The sequence below is a fragment of the Zerene cesonia genome, chromosome 16 (genome assembly GCF_012273895.1).
Source record: "Zerene cesonia ecotype Mississippi chromosome 16, Zerene_cesonia_1.1, whole genome shotgun sequence".
NCBI lineage: Eukaryota > Metazoa > Arthropoda > Insecta > Lepidoptera > Pieridae > Zerene > Zerene cesonia.
Window position 1 is genome coordinate 2,026,642 of NC_052117.1, and position 24,570 is coordinate 2,051,211.

The window sequence follows — 24,570 nt, forward strand, 5'->3', positions numbered from 1 at the left end:
TGAAAACCTAATGATTTAGTTTCTGTAAAAATATAACCAATTCTACCGAGCAATCGAAGTTGTTGATTTGGAAAAAAAAAGAGGAACCGTAGCATACCCAGTAACATTCATTAGTATAAGTGGCGCGTTTAACGTTCTAAGCGTATTAAAATAAATGTTATCTTTTGGGTCTAAGAGGATTTACATTAAAATGAGTTATGTATTGGGCATACCGGAATAATGCGGGACATGAGATTTTTTATATTGAATCTAATATAGAAACAACATAACCCTCCAGCATACACATCTATCTGGAGTGCCACAGGGAAGGACAGGCCTCTGTTGGTGGTATTTATTAAGTTCAAATACTGTAATGTTTTACTCAAAGTTGATGCAATTTATAAATTTTGGAGTGATTCAAATGGCGCATGAGTAAGATATTTTACTGCGGTATAAATAAGCACGTGTCTCCAGCCACCTATCTCCAGACACAAACATCCACAAACTCAATTTTGATTGGCACGTTGTACGTGAAAGAAGTAGAAAGAAAGAAAGAAAAATATTTATTACAAATTAAGTACAAACAAGTACTCTTCATTATACTTAAGAGTACAAACCTTGCTGGTTGATTTGATAGCAGAGCAACAGCCGCTCCTTGTCCGTCTCGGTTCGCACGGACCCCTTGAAGTAGAGCCTGTTCCTGTATGTGAGGCGGATGACGCGAGAGTTCTCGAACTTTCCCGAACCTTTCTCTCGGAGCGCGGTCTCCCATCGGGATATCACGTCGCACAGCTGACAAAGAGGACACGACAATTATAGATGTTTTCATGATATTTATTTATAACAATTAAGTTCTTTGATCATGTTTTATCAAGTCTTTTGCAGTTTTTTTTCTATATAAATATAAAAATAGTGATAGTACCAATGTAAGAAAAAAATTAACTAAATATTTGGAAAAATAAATGAATCAGATATATGAACTATTAAAAGAGACGGATTTAAATAGTGAATTTTGATGTACCTAAAACTATCCTAATTATTCTTAATCCTAATTTACTTTAAACATAAATACTATAAAACTGATGCACGTAGTTGAACTCCTTAAATATAAACAAAATATCACAAATCAAATAGACAAACCTTCTTATCCGGCTTTATGTGATGTTCTAGATCTTTCTCGATGGGGTCGTCGCTAAACAGAGCGAAGCCAGACGCGGATGACTCCCGACAGCCTAACTCCGAACTTAGTGTCGATAGGAACTCTTCTACCGTCGTCGATCCGTCGAAACTTATCACCTGGCATACAAATGGGATTTATTTTAATATTTTAAGGTTTATGATGATTAATGTTGAGCATTATACTATTCTTAAATTAAAAAGATTCAACGCCATTTACTAGATCATCGATCATCATCAGCCCATATATGTTCTCACTGCTGGGACAAAGGCCTCCTATGAGGGTTTATGCTATAATCTACCACACTGGCCAAATGAGGGATGGCAGATTTCACATATCGTCGAATTTCGGATTCTCATACATGCCGGTTTCCTCACAATGTTTTCCTTCACCGTTTCGAGCAGTGGTGATGTTATCCACATGTGCACATAAATTGAAAAATCAATTTATTTCCTACACGCTGGCCTGATCTCGAATTAGACACTTATCGATTTTGAAGTCTGATGTCCTCACCACTGAGCCACCACAGCTTTTAATAGATGAAGCACCGTTTTTTGACCGGCAGATTTGATTTAGTCATAATCATCTTTCTCACACACTTATATTTTTTATTTCTATATAAATCATTATGATGGAATATAAAAGAAAACAAACCTACCTGATAGGTATTATTGAGCATATGAACGGGTATAGCATGTGGCAAGCTATGGTGATAGGGGTTTTTCAACAATATAGATAACACTTCCATCCTCGACGGTTTGTCTGTGCGTCCACCATTACGTATAGTACGCTCGAGCGCACGCGCACAATATGCCGCGTATTTACCACATTCCGTTCTGAAATATGGTAAGTAATCTTGCAATTTTTGTAATTGTTTCATATAAAAATATAAGTTATTCTACTAAATGAATATTATATTTACTAGACGTTAAAAATAATTTATATGACTTTGATTACGACCGAGAGAATGAAGACAGAATGTTCTATATTATCCCAAAAACATTAATAAGTAAGGTTGAAAATAGACACACAGTTAAAGATAATTTATTTTAATTTAATAACGACCAAAAGAAAGAATGAAAGAGTTTTTAATTACTAGAACATCAAAAATATTAACTTAATTATTCAAAAATCATCCTTAAAAATAATTCATTTGAAAAATACCTAGAACACAAGAAAAAATTTGTTTAATGTGAATTCGTCTATATTTAACCACACTCACATTTTAAGTCTTGGTACGTATGACCTATTCCCTAGTAACACTCACTTTGTATCCGAATGCCTGCTCAAATGCAACTTGAGGTACCACAGCAATCTATTGTTCCTCGGCACAAAGAGACTGACCGCGAGGGCCAGTAGCTGCCAGCCTTGTATGAAACTGTATGTCGGAGGATTGCTTTTACAATCCACTGATAATAATGGTGCCTGAAATATTCCAGAACATTGTAGAAATGTTTTTGACCATGTCTGAAGAAAAAATACTTGTTATTTCTTCTAGATGCTTTTCTCATATGCATTCATGAACAATGTTCTTAAAAATTACTATATATTTTACTGGCTTCTTAAAATTTAATTAAAAGGCATTATTTATCATTTATCGGATTCATATATTTATCATTCCTTTAACATATACCTATAGCAGATTTTAGAGGGAGTTAAGTTCAATTTACACTTTGTATACAAAGGTAACTTTAAAACTCATTTATACTTTGAAAGAGCTTTTTATACTTAAAATACCTCCTAAGTATACATCTTTAATTTTCTATTTATTTTTAAGCCATCTTCTATATACCATATATTTTTTTTTTCTTTAAATTATAACAATATATAACGTCACGTCATGTTTGAATACATTCTTTCAAATAGTAAATCATTCCAATTGAGTATGAGAAAATTCGACGTAATGCTTCCAATGACTGTTATCTATTTTCCACTACCTTATTGAATATAATTAATATTGAAATATGAGATTAGAGCGATATAATAATATACATATTATTATTGCTGCATGAAGGGAACTAAGTAAACGTCCACGTAAGTATTTCCAAGTAAGTCCACAGTGTTAATTTATATGTAGAAGCCAGGAGATGACGCCACCCCCTACCTTTACTATCTTAACATTTTTAAGTGGCCACTATATTACTGGAAAACGAGCAATAACGTAGCACAATTTATAACACCTAGCAGACACATTTTTGTTATATCCGACATCACTGGAACGTCAGACACCGACTCCACTCCATCTTTAAAAGAGTCAATACAGCTCTATCCGCTAGTTATTCTAATACAGTCTGGAACAAATATATACTCTGGAAGAAATTCAGTCCTCTTCACTCCTTGGTTGTTCTTATAGATAGTGAGATTTGTAGAGGACTTAATACGCGATAAGATCGTCTTAACCAGTCCTCAAAGCGAAGAATTTCTAGCTGTGGTTATGTCAATCCTTTTACACGTTGTTCGGAAGGACATTATACGCAATAGTGGCATCTAAAATGAGTCCATAAAACGTAGCGTATCCTAGGAGCGCACTATAACGTATGTACCTGTATGGAGCTAGGCGAGCCAGCCGGCTGCGGCATGTCTCCCTTGTCGCCGGCCACGGACGACGCGCCCGTGTCGCAAGTGAACAACGACTGGGTCGCACACAGCAGCAGTTGCTGTACAAATGAAATGTTGGTGGGTCCGGACGTGAGTGGGGGGCTTTATTTTATAGGTTTATGTTTGTAGACGTCACTTCTTTTCGTTTTTTTTTTTTTGGCAAAGGGTATATGTGATACACAGTATACATTTAACAGGGGATACGTTTGTATTCATGCGTATGATCGTGGTTTTGATCATGCATTTTTTATGATGGGCTCTAGACATATATAATAGAACAATAATTTAAATCAAAAATATTCCTTTAAAACAGGTTTATGAGAATGTCTTATAAAATACTATATAAAAAAAAATACTTTATTAAAAAAATTCATTGACCCAGATTTAAGTTACAGTTTAGTGCCCAGTGAATTCGTGTTTAGTTTTTAATGTGAATATTTTACAGTGATACCCAGGGATTTACCACATTTATTTAACTCCAATCTTACAAGGTGTAACTGCATAATCTTTACTTAATCGAGGGGAGATTGCTTTATTTATGTCGACATAAGTTGCATGACACGTGATTATGGTCAGCGATGCACTGCCCCCGAAGTAACAAACCACCGATTTATCAAACACACTATAAATAAAAACATATATGAAAATATGGGCCATTAAACAGTTACTTACACGGTCAAAGCTTCATATAAAGTGGGTGTTAGTTTTGGCGTGACTATTGAATTTTTATCAGCGTTAATTAAAATTTCACAACATTGTCTTTTATCTTTTATAATATATGTTTTTTTTTTAAGATTTAAGACTAGCAGCTTTGACATAACATTCAATTAAATTATTTAAAGTCGTGTATTGGCGACTGAAAAAATAGTTTTGAGATGATTTCTTGCAGGGATTAAAACGCAGCCCAGCGCCTAAGCAGCTTAAGAATTTGAGCCTATTTCAATTTTCAAAGATCGCATTTAGTTTCATACATTTTAGCAATTATTACCTCGTAATCCTAAATAGTACACTTAAAGATATGATACAATTCCTCAAAATTCTGATAGTATTAATAATTTGTTGATATTGTTTTATATCGTTATGTAAAGTATGTATGTATGCTTTTAAAATGAGTATTGTCACACTCAAACATATCAACAAGTTAAACTGAGTGAACTGTTTGTAACATTGACATTTTCAGAATAAAAATTTTACGGAGACTTCTATATGTAAATTCATTATAATTTCAATTGATAAGTTTCAATATTTTTTTGTATATAGTTGTAGATTCTTCAAATCTTATGGTTATCCTTTGATGTATTATAATACCGATTAAAATTATGCAGTTACACCATCCGATATCTCACTACTCACCTGAACTAAATAAAACGTTAAAGTAAATAGAATATATACCATAGAAACAGTCTAAAACATCAACCTTTACAAAGGAGAGTGCTAATAGAGCTAGCTATGATATGATAATATGAAAAAATTCATTCCCAAATACTAAGGGACAGGTTTGAACATTCTTGGATGAAAAAGTAAAACAAAAAAATTGGGAAAAAATTACACCAACATTCCATTTGAAGTAATCGCGAGTGTCAATTTGCTAATGTTATGGCAACATTCTTCAATATACATATCTTACCTCTTTACAATAAACTTTTTCAACTGTTACATGTTGCCAGAACGAAACGATCAAGTTGGAATTAAACGTTCCATTTTTAAACTGTATTATTTTTTCATAAAATTCAAGAAGCCAATAAATTAAACACCAACACGATTCCAAATTGATCAACCACGTTAAGCCGTTTATAGCACACAAAGCTAATTTATTGATAAATAAAAATGGCTTGTTAGTGTATTCAAAACTTCGACGCAAATAAAACCCACATAAAAGCGATGATACATTGCGCCTTACTTCGTAGCTTCAAATTACATGTTTACCCAACTCGGCAGAGTTATGTGACAACTATCTATACACACAACAATACTTTTTAATAGATTATTTTCTGTCTCTTTCGCCGAGTATTTAACCAAAACCCAAAGCATAAGCGTTATACAATAGAAATAAATGGCTATACAGCTTAATATCGTGATGAGATGTGAAGAGATCAATGTGAATTTACATATGAGAGAAGCGTTAAGCACCGCTTGAAGCTTAGCTATCAAGCTTGTATTGTGGGAGGCACCAGATATTACTTTGATTTAAGTAATTAATTTCGGTCCTTTCATTTATTTTTATTTAGATTTCAAAAAAGGTGTGGTCTCGGAACTTAACAGACTGGTACCGTAACGCGTTACGTAACGAAACTGTTTAATCCCCCCCCCATAAAAAAATTATCACTTCAATTTTAAATGGCTAATTAATATTTACACATTAGGACAAAAGTAATATCTGGTTAATGTTTAACAGGCACTTTCGAAGTTAATTTCTGGGATTTCAAAAAACCTGTTACGTCATGACCGTTAGTAACAAACGATTTTTATACTTGGATAAATATCATTTGTCGTGGAGGCAAATTAAAATGAATAACATTCGAGGCTTTTTTAGGTTTGATTGTGAACAAAATAGTTGTTCTTGGGCGAATAAAAAATTGTTGAATCTCATATGTTTTCAAATAAAAGGCTCGAATTTAGCTGCACGTGTTAATAAGAGGTCATGTGAATTAAAATTGTAATTTTATCATATTTGTATTATATATACAATACAGATTTTCAATTAATAAATTAAAAGAGAAAGTTAAGAGATTGACAAAAATAATGTAAAAATTTCAATTGAAAGTTATTTATATTAAGCGTTTAACCAATTATATATCACATGACCTCTACAATTAGGACACAGAGGTTTGGGTGCAGGAGGTCAGCTCTATTGGCACATTTGAGTCAGGGGCTTTTTTCAAGACTGGATTTTATATCAATGAACAAATGGTCTAGTCTATTGACATTTTTTTTTTTTTATTTCTATCCGATGCACGCGAATCAGTTGATTTTAATGTTTAATTAATTTTGAATCTATCAAAGACCATTTCAAACAGAGTCTTTGAATTTTCTTTTTCAAATTAAAAAAGGAGAGTCAAATATTGTTTTGAGGTAAAGATCAATACCTAGTAATTGAACAACATTTATTCACAAAAAAAGTTCTATATAATAATCTAAAAGATCCCCTTCCAAAAAGCTGACCTCCCCCACCCCCACCCAAACGAAAACCAGTGATAGCGCACTTACTGTTTTAAGCTTTGCTGCGTTCAGTTTTCTCGGTACCTGTACGGCGTGCTTGGGCGGCGCGTGCGGCGCGGACTGCTTGCACAGCGCCGACACCAGCTCGTCCTGCAGCTCCGCCACCTCCAGGCACTGCTGCAGCGCGTTCTGCGCCAGCACCACGTGGTAGTCGATGCCCGCCTGCTCCACGGCCACCGACATGAACAGCTGCACGCACTGGAAGTAGAGGGGAGGATATTAAAGTCGCGAAGAGCTGGACGCACTGGAAGCTGGTGGGGAGAATTTACGTTGCAGAACATGCTTGAAATATGCGAGGCTTAACGAGGAAGTGTTTTAATGTCCCAAAGAACTAAACGCTATATAAGATTAGCTAGGAGGGGATTGAAGAAAATTAAGATCTCGTCGTGCAGCTGCGGCATTGAAGTGTTTACTTAGCGTACCTGGTAGTCGATGTAAAACGTACTTGACGAATATCCAAACAAGCTGTGAAGAGAACTTAAGTTCTTAATTGAACATATGGATGCGTACAAGAATCGCGTAAGAAAAGCGATGCGTATAAGATTCTGCTCTGCTTCCAGTGTAACCTGTTGTTAAAAAATTCCTAAAACACTTAGCTACTAAGCAATTATATCAGAAATTAAACCATCATATAACATTATTACCTTAAACAATTTGAGCGCTTCTGCTTGTAGTGCTTCAGAATTAAGTGTGGTTAGTGGTGAAGTGATGTTTTCCTTCGAATACAATAATGTCGGATGCCTCCATAGCACACAATCTGAAAGTGAGGAAATATAATATGAGTAATAATAACAGTTTTTTTTAGTATTGAGTCAATTGAAAGTGCTTTCAACAAATCCAGGTACTGATTAGTGTTTTGCAATATAGTGACTACATTGTAGTGTGGTTCAAAATAGTGTGTTAATTAAATAAATAATCAGGTCTAGTATTATCAGACATAAATAGTCTACTATTTTTAACACATTTAAGTTCACAATGTGCTCTGTAACTAGTTTATTACATGTATCTCAGAAAACAGTGTTTTTCCTTAAGTTTATAGTTCAAAAAACATAATATTTGGTGCGTTAAGTAAGAATAGAATGTATAATGATTAAAAAAATAATGGGACCCAATTAGATGGCATCGGTCGTTTGAGTGTTTTACAGTGCATAGTGCAGTGCAGTTAAGCGCAATACAGGGCCATTAATCATATCCCGATATATTCTTATATAAACACTTACTAGGATCACCATCAGTTTCCATAAGCTTCTGCACCAACTGCTCGAAGTGTGTGCCCTGACTGCCCCCGCCCCCGCTCACTACAGTCAAGTGGTACAGCCACGAGTCCTTATCCGCTTTGCATTCGAATAGAAGGTAGGTTGGTCCCTGGAATCGGAGTTTTAATTTTGAGATATGGCGAATCGTTTTTACAGTTTCTTGGAGAACTATTTGCATGGTAATAGAAGAAAAATTACAAAATAAATCGGTTAGAGGTGAAAAGAAAGCTTATAATATAAAATATATATTAATTATATATAAAATATATAATAATATTCTTAGTTCCTAAGTGAATTTTTATAAGATTTTCTGATGAGATGATGATGTTAAAAGTCAATAAAATTGACCACTGGGCTCCAATCATGTCAATGAAAATTTGAGATCTATTCGTAAACGATTAAAAAAGTTTAAATAAAACATAACAACAGTTTTTTTTTGGTTTATTATAAATTTTTACATAAAACATCAAACTTGAATGCTCTGTACACTTATAGAAGAATTCAAACTCTACCTTCTACGTACCATACAGCAGTGATCTCGGGCACTTGTTGGTTTAAGTTCTGTTGTGTGGACCATTAATAAAAAAAGGGTGTTTCAGTTTCATCCAATCACCCACCTGATGCTGCGGATATATCGCGACGGTGAGGTGTTTCCTCGCGTCGTCGTTCTTCTCCTCCGAGTCGGAGTCGGACACGTGCTCCACGTCCTCCACGCGCGCGTCGCGCATGTTTATTTGGCCTGTGGGATTCTGGAAATATATGGTATAGGCTATTTTATCTGGTTTTTTGAAGATTTACAGTGATAATATTGATTTACCGAAGGTTATATCATTGAAAAATATAAGTTTATGTGTTAATTTTCCGTAAAATTCTGGAAATATATACAATCAAGTCATTAAAATTATGAGGTACTAGCTTTCCGCCCGCGGCTTCGCCCGCGTGGAATTCGGTTATATCGCTTTCATCTCCCTATTTCAACTCCTTCTACCATTTTTTTCGCAATAAAAATTATCCTATGTCCTTTCCCAAGTTCAGTTCTACTTCTATACCAAATTACAAAAAAATCAGTTTAGTGGTTTAGGCGTGAAAGCGTAACAGACAGACAGACAGACAGAGTTACTTTCGCATTTATAATATTATAATATAGTAGGGAAGTAGGGATTTGATGTTTTACATTGTATTTGATTGTAAGGATTATTTGCTTGCTTGTGTAAAGTCTACTCCTTTATTCCTTGTATCTGTCAGTCGGGCATCTTCTAACATTTCGTCTGGTATTCTATTTGTATTAGTATTATAAATGTACCTGAAGTTTGCTTTTAAGTATTAACAACTAGTAAGATATATAGGAGTAGGTAGAAACGTTACCTGGTCTCCAGGTGACCTAAAGTACAGGAACATTTTCCCCAGTAACACGCACCAACTCTTCTTAGCGTGTCCATTCTTGACTTTGGTGAGCCAGCCCTGTATCGTGGGCTTATTGTCTTCCTTGCTTAGCAGGAGTTTTGTTGCGTTTCGCCTTTGTACGTTCTGAAATTTACGATCGTATCGTTGAATTATAGTTTGACCTTGGTTATAAGTGGTTGACATGATCATTAAGCCAATGAGAGTTAAATGAATGGTTCCAACCATGTTGTTTTCTGAATAATCTTACTAAGATCCCTACAAATAACATTAAAACGAAAAAATCTATCGAATTTTAATAATTTTTTGGGTGTTATTAGTTTATATTATAATATATCTATGTTAGAAATATAAATCATAATTCTTAAGAAATTAAAAGTACGAAACATTCTCTCATTTCATATAGGTCAAACTTTTTAGGATTAAACTAAGACTTTATCCGTTTGTCTGTATGTCTCGTGAACCGATTACAGTAACTATTAAGTTAAAATTGAAATTTGATTATACATTTACAAAGAAAAAGAAAGGTTGACTTATTTTTCTTTGCAGTTGTTCTTTACCTTAGTTTAGCGACTCCCATCGCCCTGATCGATGCTTCATATACTTTCTTCATAATCACACTTAACTAGTACATACAAAATATTTGGTATCGTTTATCTGGTCATCTATAGGTATCTAAACGACCAACCTGCAGCACCCTGATCCAGTCCTCCATGGTGGCGATGCTGTCCGCCGTGAGGTAGTAGGTTCGGCTCCCGGTGAATATCTCGAAGGTGGCGGCGCCGTCGTTGCGCGAGATGCGGCACGCCTCGCCCAGCCCGATCTGCCCCTGCGGCTTGCGGCTCACTTCCGACTGCGACTTCCAGTACGAGAGCGTGCCGTTCTTTAGCACGAACCTGTCGTGTTGTATGTAAATACGTGTTAAGCGCGCAAACTTCACGTCAGTTTGATATAAATCATTTTATGCTGGAACTAGGTACTGACCCCGCAACTTCGCCCGCGCAATTCAATTTTTTATACAAAACCTATTTTATCCCCTTGGGGGTAGAATTTATCAAAATCTTTTCTGGCGGATGCCTAAGTCATAACATCTATCTGCATGCCAAATTTCAGCCCGATCCGTCCAGTGGTTTGGGCCGTGCGTTGAGAGAATACTATGGCAATCAGTCAGTCACCTTTAAGTTTTATATGTATTGAGATTTGCCGTGGCTAAATAAAATATAGGATATTGGGATTATTCTTATCAAAGAATAGAAAAAATCGAGTATGCGGCGACATTCCAACCCGCTTATGCTTAAACCATCACCCACTCTTAAATAATTACATTTTTAGTTGCCCATCTGGAGTTGTTAGTTTTGCAAGTCACATTCGCATTGGACAAAAACCTGTGACGCCATGAGATAATTACGATCAAATGAATGAAAAACACCGCCTTGGCAGTCTTGGTATAACTGTTAACGCGTGGACGTAGAACGGAGTGGTCTTCTCTTGTCTTGGCACACTGACAGATCGCAGAGTGCTGATCATCACTGAAAATCGATCAGTGAAAGAGATATATCATCTGCTCCATACCCCACTAGGGGGCACGGGACATGCCTTTGTAAATATCTATCTATCAAAACAACAATCAAATATAGTATCAGATGTTCACCCGTAAAATATATCAAAGAGGTATTTAATGTGGGAGTCGAGCACGCTTCGGCACGAATTGGGCTAGCTTGCATCGGGGAAGTACCACACCCCCACAGAAAACCGACGTGAAATAATAGCATGCTATTGTGTTTCGTACGGTGAGTGGGGGAGCCGGACGCCTGTATCCTCTTCCTTACCCTTCCCAGTCTTTCCTTTATTCCTCTCATCAATCCTTTCTTAATTCTTTCCCAATTTATAGAGGCGTGTCGTCTGCATTTGACCTTATGCCTCTCCAAATGTTCATGGGCGGTGGTAGCGTTTACCATCAGTCCACCCACCAACCCCATTACCGACTACGACATGGCCCGTTTCCTTTTCCTCACCCGTCCTAGTCCATTCCTTCTTTCCAGTCGTTAATCCTTTCCTTTCCCTTACCCCATAAAAGCGGGCAGCGCATTCACGGAGGTACTACCTTTGCGAATGTTTATGGGCGGTGGTGATCGCTTACCATCAGGCGAACCACCAGCTAAGATGCCCGCTATGACATAAAAAAAAGGCGTGGGCGCTCACCAGCGCTTGCGCCAGGTCTTGAGCTTGCCGCCCAGCTTGGCGAGGTGGCCGCTCTTCTCGAGCGCGTCGTGGCGGCGCGGCGAGTCGCGCGCCGGCTCGCCCAGCGCGTCCGGCGGCACCGCGTAGTCGTCCGACATGCCCGACTCGAACGACGTGTCTGTGGCGCGACGTTGCATTTTAATATAAGAGGAAGAATAATAATTAATGAGGGGCTAGTGACCCATAACACATTAGGACACTCAAATATCCCCACGTAAGCCTTCCAATTGAACGAAATGAAGGCTATATATGTACCGGGGGCGAAGCCGAGGCGAACACTGAAAGAATTTTTCAAATGGACCAGTAGTTTCTGAGATTACTGCGTTCAAACAAAGAAACTCTTCAGTATATTAGTATAGATTACAATTTTAAATTTCATGTTATGCCAAATTAGCGTTGCAAAACATAAAGTTTTATATAAATAGGATTTCCAATTAAATATTTAAAAAACTAGTATTTGTAAAGGAATCAATTCAGTTTAATAGCACACAGTGAAAATGGTAACAATGGATAAATTAATATGTAGTAACAATAGATAAAATAACATTAATGTTCCAATTCAATACATCAAATTCCAAGCCAAGTTCCGATGTGATTATAACAATATGCCATGACGTTACAAAAAGCTAAATAAAAACTATCATTTCCAATACCGCATTGAAAATCACAAATTATATTGCTTTAAAATACAAAAGAGAAATTAAAAAAAAATTTACATTCTACATTAGAAATCATCTAATCATCGAGCCAATACTATCTCTTCATTGACTACTCGCACAAGCAAAATCTTCATATACTACTACACACAACTACACAAGTAAATAAACATACTAACAATTACCTCTGGTTTTGCTCTGTTTACTCGGCGACCCGCTGCTGGAGCGCTTCGCCGGACTCAAACTCGAGCTGGTCTTGACACTTTTCGACGGACTGCTAGCACTGAGACTGGTGTCCGACGAGCTGCACTGGCCGTTCGTGTTGTTCAATACAAGCGCGTGCCCCGACGTTTGCTGTATCGAGGCTGGCAGGATGCTCGTCAGGTTCACATTGTTGATCGGCAGCTGGGACGTTTGGCCTGTAGAGAGTGGGGATTTTAGCGACTAGCGCCATCTAAAACTAGAAAGTTCTAGAAGCTATGTTATAGCTTGCCTAAATGTACTAAATTTAAGAAAGTTCTACGCTAATTCGATGTCGTATAAAATAATTTGTTATTTCACTTAACTTATTGTTAATGATTCGTAAATTTCAAAAAGCACAACATAAAAACAAGAAATGGTATCAATTATGATTCTATTCCTTTTTTACTTAGCAACAATTTCTATAAACAAGCTTTCTAAATTCAAAAAAAAATATTTTTTTTTTTAAATAAAATATATACCAAGAGCAGGGTTGTGATGCGGGGTGTTGTGTACAGTGACGCCCATAGATTCCTCGCCATCGGAAGAATCATCAGACGAATCGCCCGTGAATGGCATAGATCGGATTTGACTAGCTCTCTGAAAATTAATACATAAGTGTGTGTTGAATTATTACAATATTTGCAAACAATAGAGGCATGGTTATAATGCATTTCAAAAAAGTTTACTACTTTTGCAATGCATTGCACTGAAATGCAAAAATATGAAAAAAACTATCATGTACCTGGAAAGACTACTCTATTATCTCTATCTCTGAGCCACTGCTCGACAGTGATTCTTGGGACATATATAAATGATATAATCCTCAACAGGTTCAAAAGATTCATTGAAAATTCAAATTCAAAATTGTGTATTTTGAACGAAATAACGTAGTATACTCAAAACTCAAATTAACTATGTCATCCAGAAATATTCATTGTATTAACAGTTTTTTAATTCAGTTTGCTAAAAGACACACTATATTCAACCTTATCTCATAAGCAATTAGGTTTTATTTACAAAATGTAATGCACAAGTTGTTCATTTAAACAAGATTTTGACTTTATTAAATCCATATATTAATTACCCCTTTAACAGTAGCGTATACAGGCACAGAGATATCTTGATAGCTGGTTGACTCATGCATTGCTCGCGGACAGGGAGGCGGACTTAATTCTTCTTCTACCGATTGTTGTAGGCCGTCGTCCGCTACCTGTATTATTAATTAAATAATATACATATTACATAAATACAATATTATAAATAAAACATTATAGACATGACATGAGAATTTCCTTTTTTATTGAGTTTGGTTAAAAATTAAATAACGTTATTTAGAGATAAAAAGTAAGGTCTTACGTAAGTTCCATTTTCACATACAAAATTAGTATGACAAATTACTAGCTATATGAATAGAGGGATATATTATTTATTTTTATATTTGTTATTACAATAAATCTGATTTTTGAACTGATTGATGCGATTCAATTTTTCATTGATAAGGATTTGTTATCATTTAGCCCCACTTTAGAATTTAGAGTGGTACTCACAATCCACGAATGTTGGTAACTCGTTTTGTAGAAAATTTTGGAAATAAAAATTACGTAGAAAATTAATATTACTACAGATTCTAAGTTTTTATCACCAGTCTGTATGAGTGCCTACATTTTTTCTATTTTTATTCCTCTTACCTGGTATATTTTAGCCTCCCAGCTGGGAAACCTGTGCAGCGGGGGTGTGGGAGGCCGCGGGTTTTCTGATGTGGAACTGTCTCCAGTGGAAGAACCTCCACGGCTGTTGCCTTGTACCACTACGTTGACGTTTCCTTGCCAAGCTGGTGTTCGTTCTGAAAGGATTAGTAAATAATTATTTACAAATCATAAAAAGTTATAGGTTTCATCACCTGCTGATTATATTCGTATAAATATTCGAAATAACCCATTTAAAACTTCCAAATCACATAATTTGCTCAAAAATGTCACTTTATTTCATTAAATGAGCGAATAATATCAAATTGATTCAATAGTTTAGATCCCATGGTTTGTTTATTATTTATTTAAAATATAGTTATATATTTAATATATAACTATATTTTAAATAAATTATTTAATAAATTATTATATTATTATATAGGCAAGATATAGTTTTCTTAAGATAAATCTTAATGGAAATTATGAAATGCCATATTACCTCTACTTGGTGTATAGATCTCAGCGTAGTCATGAGTTGTATCACCATCTGTGGATGTATTTGGTGTTGTTGGAAGTACTACTAAATTTTCTACTGCGGCCTGAAAAATAAAAGAAAAGTGTGATTACATCATACAATTGGAAGATGGAACAGAAGATCAAAAAGCAAGTCTCTTTATTTTTAATTTTTAGTTTTATAGCATTGAAATGCTTTATAAATGAGAAATTTTGAAAGAATAGAAAAAATTTGATCACGAGGCAGGATTCGAACCTGCGTATCTTGCCTTTAAAAGTCAGGTCTCTTTATTTTTAGTTTAATAGCATTAAAATGTTTCATATATGTGTGGCACACATGATCCTACTTCCTTTATTCTTTTTTGGTCAGAGAGGTCAGACTTGCCGCTGGCCTCATGACCGATTGTTTCTATTCTTCAAATATTTCATTAAGACAAATAAACTACAATGAAATATGCACTTTATATCCAAACACATAAAATATAATATTTCATCGTTGCAACCCACAATTTTGTTGATTATGTAAACAAAATTTACTTTATAAATACCCTAGTCTATTTATTAACAAACTGACATCTTTAAATGAGCTCATAACTTTTTCAGTTTATCTTTGGGTACATGAACAACACATGAGCCGACTTTAATAAAGTTTCCATAAAATTAAGATAAAAAATAACCCAAACTTACCGCTAAATCATCAGCCAGCAGACTCGCAGTAGTCCGCTCGTCCATTGTCCTATTCATAGTGTTTATTTGTGTGACATTAGTTTGCGTCAAATTCGTTGTTCCGATGGATAAGTTTCTTCTGTGCCGCACCGGCGTACTGTAATGGGGCTCTGAGGTTGTCAGAGGCAGCTGAAAATAAAATGTTTAATACCATATACATTTTTGTTTCCTCTTGTAAAATAATTTTCCTTAATTCGCAATGAATTGCAAATGTTACGTGTTTGGGAATTACTTGCAGAATTACAGGGAAAAATGTATGTTTAACAGTATCTTTTGTACGGCGTTTGTAAAATCTTTTTATTCATCTACCCTCAAATATGGTAGTGTAGGTTTTAGTCAATGACAGTCAAAAGTCATGTAAAAATGTTTCTGAATTTGGTATTCTTTCGTTGAAATGATAACCCATTAACAAAAATAAATAAATTAAACACATAATCGTCTATGATAACATTAGCACATATTCAAAAAAATTCAGCAAATGCCTTAATATTAACATTGCGTAACTTATAAAATTATTATTTTATATTATAATTATAATCTATAAAAGTGAAGTCCCGTGTCCCCTAGTGGGGTATGGGGCAGATGATGTACATCTGTTTCACTGATCGATTTTCTTTACGGACAAGTAGGTGATCAGCCTTCTGTGTCCTGCCAGACCGAGACATTTTTTTTTGTGCGTCCCCACCGGGAATTGAACCCAGGACCCCTCGGTTCTACGCTCACGCGTTAACCACTGTACCAAGGAGGCGGTCAAAATTATAATCTATAATAGATGCAAATTTGGAGAAATAATGTAAATATTTACGAATTTCTTTTTTCAATAGAATAGGAATTTACAGGCTTTATAAAATTGATTAAAACAATGTTTGTTTTAATTTTAAACATGCATATTATGTGAGTTTCATTCTTAAATAATTTTAAATCTTTAATAATAATATCTGATGTTAAAATGGTTAAGGCCTAGGCCCCAGAGAATTTATTATCATTATTTTTTGTTTTAAAATTACACATGGCAGAAAGAAAATATGCAAAGTATAATAATAATGTGTTGGTAGGAAATTTAAAACTTATACTCAATTATTAGTCAGCATCAAACCACATATATTAAGAAATAATCAAATATTGTATTTAAAATGCAAAATATAAAACAATGAATAGCTTTCATCTTCTTTTATGAAGTTGTAGGTGCGCTTAAACAATATTTTAGTAGTAAATTGCAAAGAAATTAAATGTAATGCTAACACAAGACATAATTTTATTATTGTTGTATGTTTAATCAACAAATTGATATAAGTATATATGAGATAATTTGATATATGATATGATCATATACATGTTACAACTTATTGAATGATTACAATAAGTGACACATAAAAACAGAAAAGTTCATTATTAGATTAAATTATAACACATATCACTTTAAAAATTTACAAATAAATGTGTATATATTTACAATTTTATATCAATTTGTGTAAATAAATTTATAAGTGTTTTAAACTAAAGTGCTTGCTGTCTAGCCATTACAACATTCAATCTAGGCTACCTGGGGACCCTCTAGACTTTCAGAGCGTCGTCGGTTTGATGCTAAAAGACTCGTTGCATGAGTAGAGTCTTCTGTTCTCACTTCTAGTGATAAGCTTGCCCGAGAGGGTAGAAACTGCTGTGAGAAATAATTTCCAATAGTCCTCCTCTTAAAGAATATAGTTGAAGTAACATAGAGGCGATCACCAGTCAGTGGATAAATATATAAATAAATATATATTCACTAATGTTTCTACTATTCGTGTAGATTTATTAATAAATGGTTTTTTGCAAATAATGTAATGGATTCTTTGTTGATAAATGTTTTGACCATGATATTATGTGAATATGTCAACAAAGACAGAGATTTAAAAGAGAGAGAGGTAGCTCTAAAAGATTAATAACAGTATTATTTATGAAAATCTAGAGTAACAAATTAATAATACAAGTACATGACATATATTAACAGTTTACAACAAATAACTTTGTTATCTTATAATATTTTTAAATACATACATAAAATATGAATGAGAATATGTTTGGTAAAATTAAAATCAAATAGCCGTCCAATAATTTAAAAAATATGTAGTAAGACACCTCTTTACTGATTGAGATACAACCAAAAAAATATAGCCAACCGAATGAAATAGGGTATATTTTTTTGGTTTTATCCATCTCCACACAACCCAAATTGATAATAATGGTGATAGGCTCCATGATAGGGGAGCTGACTTTCTATGGCCAAACTTTTAGTGACTTCCTTTAAAGTACACATTAACATTTAAAAATTAAATTTTCAAATGCTTCGGCTCATACTAATTAGTCTTAGTATAATTACTAATGTAAAGTTTACAGTTTCCCCACTTGGTACTTTTTCAAACAAAGTTATTTGGCATACACTGTGAAAAAATCAATAATAACAACTCACCGTGCAATTCCTACTACCCTGTGCCGCAATGTGGTTCCTTAATAATTCTAATTGTTGATTGCACCGGTCATTTTGTTCTCTAAGTAGCTGATTTTGTTGTTCCAATTCCCGTAGTTTGTTTGTAACCCACTCTTTTATACGAGCGGCTTTTGCCTCAACTTGTTTTGCGTCCTGAAGTCGCAGCTGCTTCTATGAATAAATTAACGTTTTAGCGTTGTGAACAAATCTTCTATAAGATACGTGTAATAAACATTACAAAACCCTATAGAGTTACATAGGAAAAATATTATGTTTACCTGCATTTTTCTAATAAATTAATTTTGTTCTAAATGGATAGATCATTTCTAAAAATTACGAATATGTTGCTTTCGAAAGTTTTGTACCTGTTTTCATTCACAATGTTTATAAATTTATTTGGAAGGTAAACAAACTTATTTATAGTACGTTCGTAAACATGCGTAACGGTAATCGCGTCATAAACTGAATAAAACGACTAAGTAATGACGTTTATCATTTGACAGAGTCATGACGTTACATTTCGTAATGAAGTGACAGTGACGTAGTTAAGATGCATTCGCATTCTGAATAAAATTTGATTGTTTATAAAAGTTATATAAAACAAATAACAATGTGTAGATAATTACATAGCGACATAGACGTATAAGTAGATATGCATACTATAATATGTATTTATAATACACACACACATACCTTTAAAATTTTTATTTACCAACAAAACGTATATAAATAAGAAGAGATTGAAGATTTAATCCAATGAGAACATTCTTAGTCCGAATCTTCGGATTAGTTAATTTAATTGTTCCCTGGACGGTAGTAAATTCCTCTTTTATTTAAAGGCGAACTGACATTTATACTTACCACAAGATTTCAATTTATTTTCTAGTACGGCTCATGGTTCGCCTGATCAAGCTAAGTATTTTATTAAAACTGATTTTACAATATACATAGGTATTAAGACGTAATTACGAACCTACGTATTTTTTTTATTCTGAACTATAGCCTTTTGCTAAACTAAAATTTATTTAAATTCACTTTTAGTATATGTAGTTTTTTTGAGGTACAAATTCTTCTATCCAGAGGACCATTAAAACCATCCGTGTGACGACAATCTATTTTTTTATACTATATTAATATGCGTTTGATTACACTCCGCCCTGAATGCACATTCGTTATTTAATTATTATTTGAGCTTCGCCTTAATAAAGGTAGTACACGCCTTAAATGGTTGTTCATAAAGGTGTAGATACTCTTTCATATTTACCTGTTCTTCTATTTGGCCTTCAAGCCTCGAGATGGCTTTGGGAGCACCTTCAGCGCCCGCCGGCCACTCGCACAGCCGCTGCTCCATGGCGCGGACCTAGAAAAAACAAACCATACACTAAAGAGGGGAGATACCTTTATTCAGGGCCCAGGTCTACTAATAGTCCGTTCAATGTTCAAGTGTGTCTTAAACATTTTTCACTGGTCTAAATAGGTATGTTTTGTTTTTAAAATCTCTGATAGAAAACACTGTAGTCAGATTATACTTTTTCTGATAATGGTTATGACACAATGTAACTAATGACTTCAATTTTAATCAAATGAATTTACAATACATATTACATACAATGCAAATTAGGCAGATTTTGCATTGTCATAGAACCAAGACAACCGTTGAACAATTTTTTTAATGCATACCTACATATTAATTAATTACCTAATACAGGCCTGACTCATTTTCATTACTACGAAACAGTTAAAGCTTTTAATCCTGCACTGCAATATGGTGTGAATGTTATGATTTATTAGCGACAATCTCACATAACCAACATAGGTACGAAACCGCAGCGTATATAATACGTTTGCGAAACTTAGATATGTATCGGAGTACTGCGGCAACGTGGTTCCTGTTTGCCGACCGCATTGCACGAAATTCTATTGTTATAACTAAATAGCTACGTAACTAACACATTATATGGGTACATAAACAAAAACGAAAGATAAACATAAGGCCGTGCCGTCAGAAGTGGATTAGCTTAATTCTAAATTTACCGTACAATATGTGTAAAGCATGTTTAATAAAGTAGGTAAATAAAGAAAACACAAAATGATTTCTTGAATAATTACTAGATTATTAAGTTCGGAATCTTTGAAGTAAAAACAAAATATAATATATTCCCAAAGATGGTCCAAACTTTTCAATGCAATGTTCAATTTGCTATAATAAAAATATATAGATGTTATGGTTTGATATTACACATAGAAGCAACAATGAAATAACAATATCGCTTTACCTACATCTTAATATACAAAACGACGCAAGTATCTCCGTATTCACAAAGCTTTATTGTAAACCGACACGTTTCATTGATTTTCAGTGAAGCGAATCAAACGCTCTTCGTGAACGAATTAGTGAATACTAATCCATATCAAAGCTATCGTTCGCACGTACGCTTTGTAATGTTGGAGTATAATCCAATCACGAATGGCACTGAACGGAAGAACGGTTTGAGTATTATAGGTACTCAGTTCAGTAAATACCAAATAAATTATGATTTCCACAAGAGGTTTAGTATAGCATAAAATTAAACAGATTTCTTAATATTACTCGACCTGATAAATTCTCATTGTGTACTATCGTTAATAATTATTTCTAAAGTCCTATATTGAAGTAACAAATCCTACTTTTTAGATAGAAAATGCGACGTCACGAATTTTAATACTTGGGAATTTTTTAAATAGTTACTTGAGAATGAGTTGTATGAATCAAAATTTAAATTGTATCAAGAAAAAGAACATTACAGCATTGCTGAAATAAAGACGGTATTGCATAAAATGGAACTATAAACAAGAAAAAAATATTTTATGGTTTTACCTTTAAAATATAATTTAATTAAAAAGCTTAGGTATTTACACATCTTTATTGTATAAATAATAAACAGCGAAACAACGTCACCTTAGTAATAAGCGAGTAATTTATAAAATCGGTCACATAAAACTTACACATGTCCGCGAGTCCACATATGACCAACATTCCGAAGTCTTTTATCTGCGCTCCAAACATTTCACACTTCAAATAACACCTAAGTTCAATGGTCGGTTTTCACTAAACACTGGTTTACACACTTCAGTCTGTTTTTAGATTTATTTGTGAAACAATGAAGCTTTATGGTTTGTTAACCAACCAGGCTGAAATATGGACTGAGTTGTAAAAAAATTATGTATCATTTAGAACATGTAAATGCTACTGTATGTAAATATATATATACTATATGGAATGTCTAGTTCTTCTGTGATATGATTTACAAATAGTCAAAATGATACTTTGATATATTTTTATTTTAAGTTTGGCATATATTTCTTAAATACGTATAAATTATATGCGGAAGATCAGTTTCTACATTTTATTTATATATAAGAAAAATATTTAAAACTTGTAATAAATACTGAAGACAGAAAGAATTTACAATAACTGAAAGTAGATTTAATATCCAAACTAAGGCATTTACCAAACAAAATTGATAAAGAAATCCAAATCTACATAGAAAATTTTCATAATTTATTTCCAACTACAAAAAGAAAGACACTAGAACAAAGGAACTAGAGTGGATTAGGTATCCAAGAATAGTCGGCATTAATCACAAACGCCGTTATATGCCTGAGTCAGCGACACGAGGGCGACTTCTCGACTAAATCGGGTAACACTAAAGAAAAATAAGCAATGGTCGGAGTACGGGAAATGACAACACTAATTTTATTTGTTAGCGTTTAAAACTGAATCGGGTACACTGAATAGACGTAAATATAAACAGTAACTTGCTTAGTTTCCGCCTTCTTACTTGATTTGTTGTGATCGTGTATTTTGAAAAGAAATACTGAATCTGAGCTTTATTTGAAGTTTGAAGAATGCGATATTGCTTAACGTTCTATTAACAACGATACAAAAAGGAATTGATGGCTGATATTTGATTTATTTGTATGTATTATATTGTTGTATATGTTTTTGAAAAATATTTCATCTGTTGATTTCTGAAAAACAGTGGGTAGTATGGTCATATCTCAGTAGTTTTGAAAAATATGATATTTTTGAAACCATTGACTCCCATATTGAGTTTCCGGTTGTATATAATTCCAAATTGTTTGTGTGGATAAAAGTCTTATCTATACAAACAGCTTTCATATTTACACTGTTGTTAATTTTGTTCGATCCCCTGTCTCTTTATAGTGGGGCAGATGCACCATGCAGTTTGACAGATCAGTTTTCTTTACGATCAAGTAGGTAACGTACATCTGTGCCCTGCCAGACTGAGAAATTTTTTGGTCCCCACCGGGTATCGAACCCAGAACCCCTTTGGGTCTACGCTCACGGGCTACCACTTTACCAAGGAAGCGGTTAAGTTCTAAAGTTTAATACCTGAGTACATCTTGATTCAATCTGTTAAACAGTAATAATCATCATTAACAACTCTCTAGTAAGTGTAAACATCGTTCATTAGTTACATCAGTTGGGTTAATTAAAATGCTGCCAGCAATAAATTACTCATTTAGTTGCTTCCTTATTTATTCTGAAGCTATAGACGGCCGTTAATTATGCTGTTAGGTTAAAGATGGTTTAATTAATGCTGAATTACTTGAGCGGTATAATAAATATTCTTTGTCGGGATGGACATTTGAGCTGGAAGTGTATGGTAATAGAACGGATGTGGGTAATAAATTGTGATCCTAAATAAGTATCAAAACGTAATAGTATATATTATAGTAGTAAGGTATATCTCGTGATAGAGTATTACTATTTTATAATGAAGATGTTACCGAAAGTAAAATATGTAACAGCTAGATATTAAAATACCTATTGGTGAGAACGTGAGACAGGTTTTCTCAAAACATTTTACACCGGAACATTTGAAATATGGGCAATTTCGGCCGTGAAAATACATTTCAATATTTATAGCTCTCATAGAATTTATATGCGCAACATTTACCGTGATAGCTCGGTATTTATTACGGCCGCTTGAGTTATTACTCCTTCGTGATTTTTACCTAATGCAAGTATGAAATTTGAATGTATAATTGAAGTAATTTTATATATTCGTTACTTTAAAGTCAATACATTTCTTTAACGATATAATCTATACTTCTATATTAATTACTAGCGGTCCGCCCCGGCTTCGCCCGTGGTATTTCTATAGCCAGATCCTGCTAAGATTATAAACGTTAAAGTTTTTAGGTATAGATGAATATATGGATGTTTGTAAGGTGCTCTTTCACCCGAAAACAGTTTATCGACGCCCACTTCACAACGGGCCGTGCAGCAGAAATCGTAATATTTTAATTTCACCACAACTTCAAAACTAAACGTCCAATTATAATCATTCAAAGACCAAATATTATCAACATAAACTGTACTTATTGATGAAATAATTTATTTTGATAAGGATTAATAGCGTGAGTAAAATAAACGCGTTTAAATGTAGTCCGAAAAAATCAAGATTTTTAAATAAAAATGTGGTTGTTGTGCCTCACTCGACATAGATAGGTATGGTGTGTCGAGGACTTTTTTGTAGATATTTATAAGATCTACAATTAATTCTAACATTTTATGGTTCTATCTTTTGTAGTTTAGGCAGCGTACGCAAAATAAGTAACTTCATTGGTTGATTTTTTTCAGTTAATCGAAAATATCTTACGGAACCCTATTTTTTTTTCAAAATAAAATATAGCCTATGTTACTCGTGGATAATGTAGCTTTCGAATGGTGAAAGAATTTTCAAAATCGGTCCAGTAGTTTTTGAGCCTATTCATTACAACCAAACAAACAAAGTTTTCCTCTTTATAATATTAGTGTAGATATAAATCCAAACAGTTTTAACGCACTTATCTCAGGATCTACTGGAATATAATTTGTGATCCTTGAGTATATAGGCAATGTGTAACGGGTGCAGCCGGGTAGATCCGCAACTATTTTACATAATTAATCCAACAACGGGTAAAACTCATTTACTATTAGAAAATTCTTGAATGTCCAAGAACAACGCTTAATATTGGAACAAAATAAATACAATGTGAGGCCCCACTGGATTTCCTAGACAACCCATTACGACACCTCCGATCACTGTTTATTGCTTTTAGTGCAGTGCAATCAATCTGAATGTTTACAAACGACACGCTCCATTTGGCGCCATAAATAGATCAAAGACGTCCATCTTGATTGGAAATGTCACTGATATGTTGCATCCGTGATTTTTAAGCACCCACTTTCGAGTATGGGCTTTGGAAATCGTGTATACAGATATAATGGATATAACAAATACTTGCATGATGTTTCCACGGCTATGATTAATCCTACTAATATTAAATGCGAAAGTTTGTAAGGATGTGTGTGTGTTTGTTGCTCTTTCACGCAAAGACTACTGAACCGATTGTA

General features: G+C 34.1%; 1 protein-coding gene across 14 annotated transcripts in view; it reads right to left on the reverse strand.

Moving 5' to 3' along the window:
• Positions 1–24,570, reverse strand: part of LOC119833128 (uncharacterized protein CG43867) — a 232,171-nt gene that overhangs the window by 4,387 nt on the left and 203,214 nt on the right. For 5 of the 14 annotated variants that reach the window (XM_038357021.1, XM_038357022.1, XM_038357024.1 and 2 more), the window contains 21 exons: positions 19,429–19,524; positions 18,147–18,335; positions 17,241–17,357; positions 15,659–15,826; positions 14,958–15,057; positions 14,459–14,613; positions 13,855–13,980; positions 13,250–13,367; positions 12,707–12,946; positions 11,833–11,989; positions 10,319–10,526; positions 9,595–9,756; positions 8,847–8,978; positions 8,194–8,338; positions 7,618–7,730; positions 6,962–7,171; positions 3,700–3,813; positions 2,424–2,581; positions 1,815–1,992; positions 1,120–1,275; positions 597–771 (listed from right to left, as the gene is read on the reverse strand). In XM_038357021.1, coding sequence (XP_038212949.1) covers positions 597–771; positions 1,120–1,275; positions 1,815–1,992; positions 2,424–2,581; positions 3,700–3,813; positions 6,962–7,171; positions 7,618–7,730; positions 8,194–8,338; positions 8,847–8,978; positions 9,595–9,756; positions 10,319–10,526; positions 11,833–11,989; positions 12,707–12,946; positions 13,250–13,367; positions 13,855–13,980; positions 14,459–14,613; positions 14,958–15,057; positions 15,659–15,826; positions 17,241–17,357; positions 18,147–18,335; positions 19,429–19,524 — 3,217 coding nt within the window. Of the gene's footprint in view, positions 1–596; positions 772–1,119; positions 1,276–1,814; positions 1,993–2,423; positions 2,582–3,699; positions 3,814–6,961; positions 7,172–7,617; positions 7,731–8,193; positions 8,339–8,846; positions 8,979–9,594; positions 9,757–10,318; positions 10,527–11,832; positions 11,990–12,706; positions 12,947–13,249; positions 13,368–13,854; positions 13,981–14,458; positions 14,614–14,957; positions 15,058–15,658; positions 15,827–17,240; positions 17,358–18,146; positions 18,336–19,428; positions 19,525–21,149; positions 21,260–24,570 lie in introns of those variants that run through there. The other 9 variants (XM_038357033.1, XM_038357027.1, XM_038357025.1 and 6 more) reach the window with 9 other exon arrangements.